The sequence below is a fragment of the Periplaneta americana genome, chromosome 2 (genome assembly GCF_040183065.1).
Source record: "Periplaneta americana isolate PAMFEO1 chromosome 2, P.americana_PAMFEO1_priV1, whole genome shotgun sequence".
Classification (NCBI taxonomy): domain Eukaryota; kingdom Metazoa; phylum Arthropoda; class Insecta; order Blattodea; family Blattidae; genus Periplaneta; species Periplaneta americana.
Genome location: NC_091118.1, coordinates 101,412,646 through 101,423,779, shown reverse-complemented (window position 1 = coordinate 101,423,779; position 11,134 = coordinate 101,412,646). Strand labels below are relative to the sequence as shown.

The 11,134-nt window shown below is 35.2% G+C and overlaps 1 protein-coding gene across 5 annotated transcripts in view; it reads right to left on the bottom strand.

The window, feature by feature from the left end:
• Positions 1-349: 349 nt before the first annotated feature.
• Positions 350-11,134, bottom strand: part of mRpS18C (mitochondrial ribosomal protein S18C) — an 83,305-nt gene continuing 72,520 nt past the window's right edge. For 3 of the 5 annotated variants that reach the window (XR_011330944.1, XM_069818215.1, XM_069818216.1), the window contains one exon: positions 350-834. Coding sequence is in view for 1 of the 5 variants with exons in the window: in XM_069818216.1 (XP_069674317.1) it covers positions 770-834 (65 nt within the window). In the remaining 4 variants the exon portion in view is untranslated. Of the gene's footprint in view, positions 1,725-11,134 lie in introns of all 5 variants that reach the window. The other 2 variants (XR_011330943.1, XM_069818214.1) reach the window with 1 other exon arrangement.

The window sequence follows — 11,134 nt, the reverse complement described above, 5'->3', positions numbered from 1 at the left end:
CCAGCTTCTGCACCTTGTGATCGATTAATTTTGGAGCCATCTGTAAAAATATGCAGCCAGAACATTTCTGGGAATCTGGTATGAATTGTTTCCTTGCTTAATAATCTAAGTATTTCTGGAAGTATCTTGTTTCTTTACTTTTTAAGGTAAGCTAGGATATAAGGACGGATCATCCTGGCTCTGTATTTGCTTGGGCTGTGTAAGTAACCTTGATTTCACTGATGTAAAGAGGCAGTGGTCTTCACTACCATATCATATGGCTTATATGTTCCTTGTATCCCACAGCTGATCTTGAGAATTGTGGAAAATTATTCAAAATAATGTATTCAAAGCCATAGGACAAGTCATGTGAAGTTAAAAACTTTATTACGTATCAAAGTGAACAAAAATACGTACACTTAAAACTCTATTTAAAAAAATTACTACTTACAAAAGTGAATTACATACGAATCAATTACATACAATTCAGAACTAATTTATATATAATTTTGCCAGGACCTGTACATAATTAGCCTACGTACAAACTAGAACTACATCTAACTCAGGTTCTCTGTATCAATACTTATTCGATTATATTTAAAAACATTTTAAAAACAATAGTCAGGAATATTATTTGTAACATATAATTGTATGGTTTGCATTAAGCAGCAATATATTTGCCAATACAAGTCAAATTTGACATCATAATAAATGCTCTGCATGGTAACTGCCAAAAGACATTCTCTGACTGGCTGAAATTTATCCTAAAGCAATAGTTTTTATTGGCAGATCAAAAATACTTCAGACTGACATTGGGGGAAGGATGCACAGGCTGCAGTTCATCCATCTGTGAAGCTGCAACATATGGTAAAAACTTCCTCAAATATCTGAACAAAGCACATATAGTTGTCACAGAGAAACATTGGACATCTGACATCTCTAGTATAGCATATGTTATGAACAGGACCAAAGCACTTCGTTGCAACCAGTGTTGTCAGACCTGCAGAGCCAACATACACTCTGCTTCCGAAAAACAGTATTTTCATAAAAACTACTGTAAGGGAAACAGGTATTTTTTGGTTTATACTATTCGTATAAACTTTCTCTTCACACTACCTATTTCCTGTTTGTTACTTCCTGTCAGAATTCTATGAACAAAGAATAAAATAAAAAAAAAACATATTTTGCCACATTATCTGTTGACTCACGTTAAAGTAAGGTACGTGTTTTGTCTTTAAATGTGTTATTTCACCAGTTTAATATCTTCTAATGCAAACAACATTCTTTGGTAGACAATATATCATGCTTTCACTGAAATAATTTTACCTCTCAGTGAGACTATAAACTCAATAATAGTAACAGCACTAATTGTAATGCTTCGATCCTAGCGAATGAGGACATCAGCATACTGCAACATGTCAGGCATGGCAGCCATGGATGGTCTACCCGTCCGTGGCAAATCTTGGAGCTCCGTTGAACCACCTCCTGATGACCTCACCCTCTGTGCCCAGCGACCAATTGTACTCCTGTCGACTGCAGACACTACATAGACTTCACACAAACGTTTGTGAATATTCCCCACAGTTTCTTTCTCCGCAGTGAGAAATTCAATGATGGCACATTGCTTGTAACATACATCACTTACAGACGCCATTTTGAAACATATCTGCAGCTATGCTGTCTTAAGAAATGGAAATTTCAAATAATTTATGCCTAACATTTCGCATTCGCAACTATGTTGCCAGCTGAAAAAAAAATGTGGAGCATTACTTTCTGGGCGACCCTCTATGTATGTATGTATGTATGTATGTATGTATGTATGTTACACACACACACACACACACACACATATATATATATATATATATATATATATATATATATATATATATATATATATATATATACAGAGACACACACATACTAATACTTTGCAACTGGGGATGTCTGATATATCAAACTTCCCATATATATATATATATATATATATATATATATATATATATCTGTGTGTGTGTTTATTTTAATCACCACCTGCTTGAACGCATCCAATGGCTGCTTATACTGCCTGCTTGTAACACCATTCTAACAATGCTTTCACTGAAACAGCGTATTTCCAAATTCCAACAGTAGGTGTAGCACCAACCAGCTCATCTGTATGACTGTTTCAAATTAAACATTGTTCTACCTAGTTTGTGCCAGTGTGACATATTGAAATGTGTTACAAATAATAATCATCAGAAACTTGTAGAAACTCTACTTAGTAACGTAGGGAAGTATCACACAGAAAATGTTTCTGGTTTTCTTGTTAGGAGAAAACTCTTTCTCGGAAAGTACGATACTGAAGCTGTAAGTTCCTGGGACACTAGTTAATTTTTTTATTGAATTGCCTAGTTGCAATAGTCCCTATCTGAAAAGTTCCTATATTTCTTGTAATCACCAAAAACTGGTAGCATGTGAACAGATCATGGTCTCCTGCAGTTTAAGAACAAAAATAATTAACCTTAGAAGCTTCATAAAATGTCCTCCTAGTGGTTAATTTGTAATTTTAACTTGAAAACTGTTTTTGATTCTGTCACATAGAGGCTTTTATATTTTAAATTTTGTTTATGTATATTTAGTTTTATTTCCTTTTGTTTCAAGAGCAAAGAATATATGGATTAATGAAACTATTAGAGTCATGAAACAAAGTAATATTTTAATCACATAATACAAGAATAAAGCATAAGACCTATATCCACAAGCGACTTCATAGGCTGTTAGGAGCTGCCATCTAGCAGCAATTTTTTTCCTATTCATGTCACATGCTTGACCATGGAATGAGTGGACAGTATAAGCAGTTGGATGTGTGGATGCATTCCAGCAGGCAGTGATTTTAATAATCTTATTTCTTTTAATGGCCAGAAGTAAGAGTGGGTCCACACCTGTGGAGTAACGGTTAGCGCATCTGACCGCAAAACCAAGTAGTCCCGGTTCGAATCCCAGATGGGACAGGTTCCTAGTTAAGGTTTCTTCGGGGTTTCCCCTCAACCCAATATGAGCAAATACTGGGAAACTATCGGTGCTGGACTCCAGACTCATTTCACCGGCATTATTACCTTCATTTCATTCAGATGCTAAGTAACCTGTGATGTTGATACAGTGTTGTAAAATAACCCACTAAAAAAAAGTAAAAGTGGCAGCAGTTGTACTTCTAAAAGGGCTACTGGATTAATTTAAGTAGAAGAAATTTTACAAGAGAAATGATATTATACACTGCTCCAGGTAAATATTTAGAGCAATGCTTAATGTAATTGAATTTACTATATGTACGATAATGTTTTGTACGAAATATAGGAGTTGAAAGGAGCACTTTAATAGTACAGTTTTATTATTTTACTTTTTTGCCAGATCCACCTTGTGTCTAGTTATAGCATGTATAATACAAAATTGATCTATAGGGAGGAATGGGATAGTGTCCTACTCCTTCCTAGTAATATTTTCCCTGATATGGTGTCAATATATTTATATTTTTGTTTTTATCTTAAGGGAAAATGCCTCATAAATGGAGAAATAAAGATCCAGCAAAATCAATGACAGCTAACAGTGTGATTCTTCATGCTGTAAACATGGTATGCAAGGAGAGAAAAATTATAAGGGAGGTTGCAAAAGCCATGAATTTACCAAAGTCAGCATTGGCAAGACATGTAAAAAAATTAAATGGCGCTTCAGGCAAGGAATCTATAGTATTCAAGTCTAACCTCACTTGTGGAATGGTTTCCTCTGCAGACGAAGAAGTAAAATTAAAAAATTACTTACTGAAAGTAAAATGCATTATGGTCTGACGACAGTACAGGTAAGAAATTTGGCATATGAGTTTGAACCTCAGGAAAAAAAACCCCTCCAACCAGGATTTCAACCCAGACTCACTCGTTTCATGGCAAAGAAGGCCAACCATTACTCCACAGTGGTGGACATGGTGTTACAAAGAAACCACACCATAGCTGGTACAGCGGTAGAGGCGAGAATTCAAATATATCAATAAGCAGACAATATGACAACAATGTTGAGTAAATAAATTACATTTAATTTCTTTGATGACATAAAAATTGGCAGCACGTAATAAAGAATAAACAAGAACCATCTCACTTAAAATCGACAATTATTTTCCAACGTTTTTAAAATTCCATCTACGGAAGATCATTCATTACTTCACGAAATCAAATGCATTCATGTGCCATAACTCACAGTAAGAATCTTATGGTGGGAGTAAACGAGCTAGCGAGCTTGCAAGTCGAAGTATAGTGAGGGAGGAAAGCTTCTCAGTCCACTTTTTTCTTTCCCTCACGCACAGGTAGGTTTCACGAGATACCAAATGGCCTATTATATGCAGAAATATATTTATGAAAACAATTTTATTTTAATTTAATTTAAATTAATTTCTTACAAAATATGTAAAAGTTCGCATCATATCTTTCACCTTATGGAGGCACACAGGCTGCGGAACACTGCTCTAGTCCACTTCAATTACCCAACACTTCGACTTCAAACTGCACATTTATCCCACAAGCAGTGACACCAATCCAGAGCTCTAATCTACTTCAATTTCCCAGCACTTCGACTTCAAACTGCACATTTACACCACAAGCAGTGACATCAACCCAGAGCTCTAATCTACTTCAATTTCCCAGCACTTCGACTTCAAATTGCACATTTACACCACAAGCAGTGACATCAACCCAGAGCTCTAATCTACTTCAATTTCCCAGCACTTCGACTTCAAATTGCACATTTACACCACAAGCAGTGACATCAACCCAGAGCTCTAATCTACTTCAATTTCCCAGCACTTCGACTTCAAACTGCACATTTACACCACAAGCAGTGACATCAACCCAGAGCTCTAATCTACTTCAATTTCCCAGCACTTCCGACTTCAAATTGCACATTTACACCACAAGCAGTGACATCAACCCAGAGCTCTAATCTACTTCAATTTCCCAGCACTTCGACTTCAAACAGCACATTTACACCACAAGCAGTGACATCAACCCAGAGCTCTAATCTACTTCAATTTCCCAGCACTTCGACTTCAAACTGCACATTTACACCACAAGCAGTGACATCAACCCAGAGCTCTAATCTACTTCAATTTCCCAGCACTTCGACTTCAAACTGCACATTTACACCACCAGCAGCGACATCAACCCAGAGCTCTAATCTACTTCAATTTCCCAGCACTTCGACTTCAAACTGCACATTTACACCACAAGCAGTGACATCAACCCAGAGCTCTAATCTACTTCAATTTCCCAGCACTTCGACTTCAAACTGCACATTTACACCACCAGCAGCGACATCAACCCAGAGCTCCAGTCTACTTCAAGTTCCCAGCACTTTGGCTTCAAACTATCCCACAAGCAGTGACACCAGAAGAAATTTTACCATTTATCAAGGCACAGACGAGGACAAGGAAAAATGTAGGACAAAGAGGTTGAAAATGTTTAACAGTGATTGAAACTCCTGTTAAAATGTAGCTTGAAGCAGAGTATAGTAAGTGACTAAAGAGAAAGAAGATAGAAGAAAGAAAAATGGCAAAGACTTTAGCTGCTAAGAGACTGAAATTTGGCCAGTTCCTAAACAGAAAAGGAACTTCAAAAGCACAGCATTATTCAAATTTAGATACTGGTAGAGATAATGAATCTTTTAAAGTGATTCAAGCAGCTATGAACTTGAAGAGTATGACAATGATATGTTTAAACAGACTGTTGAAGTAGGGAACTGGGTGTTGTTCAAGGGAAAGAGGTCTATTCGTAGATTAGTTGGAAACATTATTGGATCACAAACCTAAGGAACATGGACTATAAAATTTGCCAGACATGTTTCTGAGAGAAAATTTAAATGGCCTCAAAAAGATGATATATTTGAAATTGATTGTGATCAGGTTGATATAGTGTTATAAAAAGCCAACTTTCGTTGAAAGAAATGACAGTCTCATGTTTTTATTTCAGTGAGAGCTTTCAGGGGCTAGCTGTTGAATAAGTAAAATAATAATTTGCAATACAGAGCATTCAATTTTTATAGTAAACAATGTAAATTAGGACAAGTTTTGTTTATATAGCAGCTATTCTTTATTATTTAATTCTGATACAGGCCTAATTTGCACACTTCTATTTCATTTCCAGGCTTAAATATTTATTCCATAATGATCCCATTATTATTGTTCTAGCATCATAGATTATTTTATTCATGTCTGTCTCCTATACATGAATATATCACATCTCCTATATAATTGAGCACAGTGGTGAAAGATAACCATACAAATGTAGTAAAATAAAAATTTCAGCTTTTACATTAATATTATGTTTTAAAACATAAAAATAAAATAAAATATATCATCCCTCCCCAGTCTCCCCTACATTAAAATATATATATATATATATATATATATATATATTAATAATATAAATACATGCGCACATACACACACAGATAATAATATGCATACATGCAAGAGTTTTAGGTACAGATTTTTTTACAGATTCAGTGTAACTTAATATTTCTTAGGTCTACATAATCATTTATTCGAAAACATCTAAGGCATTCAAGCATACACTAGGCCTACATTTAATTTAATTTTAAATCAGTTAGCATCGAAATATAATTAAAAAACAAAACAAAGCCTTGACACTCTTGGTAGGCACAAGTAACTCGGCAGTTAATTCAAGCTGTTATGAGAGGAATTCCGTTCTCCAGAAGAGAATGGCGACAATCTTCCATTGTTACGTCATTTTTAAACATTTATTGGTAAAAATTAAAAAAAAATTATATATATATATATATATATATATATATATATATATATATATATATATATATATATATATTTAACATTCTGCTTAATGGACATAAAGTGACATCAAAAACTTTTTCCTTGCATTTTTAACTAAGTCCTGATTGTACCTATGCAGTGTAAAATATTACCATGGCAACTAAAACTTACCATTAAGCAAAGCCTGCATGGTATAGTGTAAAAACAAGGTACAATAAAAATGTAAGGAAAAAGTTTTTGATGTCACTGTACATAGGCTGATTACCACCTTAAAGTGATTATTTCAATATATCATATTTTCTGTGTTATTTAGTCGATTCACATAATATTTTTTTTAAATTTTTTAATTGGATAGTGGTACAAAGGGAGAAGAATTTAGGTTGAATAGTTAATTATTATTGCTATGCAGTGCAAGTGTAAATATGAGCCTTAATACAGGCTTATACCAAATACTGTAGATACTAATACCAGAAAGCTGGCTCTCATATGTGCGACATCGACTAACAGCGCTCCAAGCGGAAAGGTTTGAATAAGTTGACGAGAGGGTCGGCCGTGCGAGAGGAGATCGAAACATTTCTTGTGTTGCCTGCAGCGAGCTAGAAGTAAGAATAGTTGCCTGTCTAAGAAGCTGTGATGCTAGCAAATATGATTGCAATATAAAATGTTTCGAAATATAATATTGTAAGCCTTATAAAGCACAAAATTAATCTTGTTATAGATAACTTGGAGAATGCTAGAACTCCTAAAAGACAAAAAATTTCGACCGAGAAAAAAATACATTTCTTACTAACAAACTAAGGAATGGGCAGAAAATTATGTCAAAACAAAGGAAACTCATTCAAACCCTAAGAGCTGACGTACAAAAATTGAAAAAATCTCATTGATCTTTAGAATGTGTTCAATTGCTCGTAGAAGATTCATTTCTTAAATTTCAGTTGAAGCTAAGAAAAAGAAAACCTATGGGAAGGCGATATACCGTGTATGACAAAAATTTCGCACTGGCAATGCATTATGCTTCACCGAATGCATATCGATACTTGAGGAAGACTTTCTGTCTTCCGACTATTCGCTCCTTACGTAATTGGCTGCAACAATTGGGTGTTGGTGCAGGTTTCAATGGGACAATAATGCAACTGCTTAAGATAAAATCGAGAAGTCTGACACCAGCTCAGAGAGTTGTTTCCATTGTACTTGACGAGATATCTTTGAAACAAAGTTTCTCGTATGATGCAAAATCATATTTATTCGATGGCTTTGTAGAATTTGGACCGTACGAGAGTCAAAATGAAACAAAAAGTGAAGAATTGAAACCCGCAAATCAGGCTTTAATATTTATGATTAGGGGCTTGCAAACCAACTACAAGCAGATAATAGGATATTTCCTATCTAATAATTCCACGCCCGGTGATGTTCTAAAGAATCTTCTTTCCGAAGCCATCCGCGAGGTTAGGAAATGTGGCTATTTTCCTAAAGTAGTCGTTAGTGACCAGGCAGCCAGTAATATTAGAATGAGGAATTTATTGGGATGCGAGGTTGATAAACCATTTATTGAAATAGATGGAGAAGCGGCACGACCTTTCGTACAAAGATGAAGTATACAAGTGGCAACATGTTGTTGAACTGTATAATAAGGATAAAGATATGAATTCTCGATTATGCCCAAATTTGAGACAAAAACATATGAAGGGTTCACGGGAAAAACGATCAAGGTCCATCAAAAATCGAAATTGAGTTAATAATGCTATCTTATAGTGGAAAAGAAGTACAGTACTATCATGTGGTCTAGCCAGTAATAAGAAATCATCGTTCTTGACATTCCACTACGTCAATTTCTATTAAATACACACATAACAAAGTATTAAGTGCTTAAACTTTAAAATTCGTTTTTCTCGAAACTTTCTAAAATGGACCTTGATCGTTATTCCCGTGTACCCTTCATATAGAACTTACACCTTTCTCGCCCATGAGGGTTTGTCTGTCTGCACAGGTGCTAAGTCATTCAGTCAGCAAGGCCATAAAAACTCATGTATCGTTTCAGTCACTACCTGAAGAAGCTCTTCAAACAGCTGAGTTTATAGAGCTAGTGGATCGTGGATTTGACTATTTTAATTCATCGACCATGAACGATGCTAAATCCTCACGCAGGGCTTTACAAACTACTTCTTGTCATTGGACGACTCCACAAAAACTGGAAAGTCTGTTTTCAAAACTGAAAATTCTGAGCGAAAAAAGGACAAACCCTCCTTGCTTTAAGGGTTGGAACAAAATTTTAACTTTCGGTTCCTGCTTACAAGACGTATAACACAAGACTGTATTGAAAATATTTTCTCTGTTGTGCATTCTAAGGGTGGTAATAACATTACCCCTGACAGCTGTAAATTCAAGTCTACCGTCAGAGGAATTATGAGCTGCCAGCTCTTAACACCTTCAGAGATAGGCAACTGTGAAATTGAAGTCAGTGATTTTTTAGTTACGAAGAAGGAGATTGAAGAAAGTTCATTTAGAATCTGCAGTGATTATCCAGCAACAGAAAACAGTTTTGTAGAAACCTCTGAACTTGAAGAGGACAATCATGATCAGTGTATGATTCCAGATAATGCACTAACATATGTGACAGGGTGGGCTTGTAGCAGAATACCACATGAGACTTGCAAACTGGAACTAGCTAGTTTCAAATCTGAAAACTTGACAGGCATTTATCAGCACATTGCAAATAAAAAGTATGACAGTGCTAATTTTCTAATTCCCATAAGTTATTCAGTTTCTTTATCTAAAATTATTCGATCAACATTTCACACGTACTTCAGAAAAATTCTTTCATCAAGCAGACAAGGTGTAAAAACCAAGATAATGACCCTTATTTTTGAACAAATAGATCAAACTAATTCAGTATGTAAAGATTGTAAACATGTTTTCGTTAATAAATTCCTTAACGTAATGATCAATTGTTTTGTAAAATATGAATGTGGTAGAATAAGTTGTAGAACAGTGACTGGAAAAAAGAACAGAAAGGCTAAAAGAGTAATGCATCAGTAACCTGGAGAATAGAGAGCTAATGGGACAATTAAGAAGTATGTACTGTAGCTTTAATGTTGTTTTTCACCAATGTGATATCTCTTTTAAAACATCTTATAATATTATTATTAGCATCATAATGTTAGTTCAATAGTTATGACAATTAAATTAACGAGAATGTAAATCTGACCGTTCTGTAATGATTTCTTTAGCTCTCATGTAATACTGTATAGGCCTGCCACAATTCCTCTCAACCCCTCCTAGATATGTACGCAATCAAATACTGTAGAGAGCTTGGTACGGTATTTGAAGCAATACATATTGGAAGCATTGTTCAAACCAAGCCGCTAGACAGCGCTAGTGTTCTCGTGTCGCCGCCCGACACCATGTTAATCGCGTTGCTTTCCGGTATTAGTTCTCTACAGTATTTGCTTATACCTTCTTGCATGTATATCATTAATATAAGCTCGACCATAATACCCACATGTTTCTTTTTCCGTTTCCAATTATAATGCAGAATCCCTTGAAGTTATTTTATACTGCTGATTGTAAAAGTGAAATATTGCTGTATGAGTCTATTGTCTGTAGCTTGGAAATTTTCATTGCAACTAAAAACTATTGTATGTTTTGCATACAATTATAGTGGTACATTGTGTCAATGGCAAAACTATTGTATTATTGTATGTCTGGCAACACTGGTTGTAACTAACAGTATTCCCCCTGCCCTCACCCTGATGACAAACAGCTAGTGGGAGGACGGGTGGATGGAAAGGCAGATAAGCACGAAAAGAAAGTCCGCTTTCTGTGGCATGGCAGAAAGGTGAGTGACAAATCCAGTTCCCATTTGCTGAAAGATCCAAAGAGTGGATGGAAGCAACTTAAAAAATATATGTTACGGAGCTGTCCAAAGTTGCCTCTTTGCAGGAGCTTTAGTTTGATACTCCATCACACATGTATTGCACAAGCTACTTTCTTTATATACAACCCAATAACATTGTTCAGCTTTCACTGCTCTTGTAAGGAAACATCCTTAACTTTGACTAATCGATGGGCTCCAATATGTTTTTATAATAAGTATCTCAAGCAGTGACCCACATGAATCTGGTTGGCTGTCTCAAGCAAATGGCAATACTGTACCTTTTACACCTCAAACGTCAATCTTAAAGTATTTTCAATCAGTGAACAGAGCAAAAGAAAATAAAAACTACTTACTTACAGTAAAGTAATTTTAATAACATTAACAATTGCCATGTTTTATTGAAATTATTAAATAAAGAAATACAGCTGTGATAGTACATTATTTTGTAAGCAGATATTGACAAGCATGCA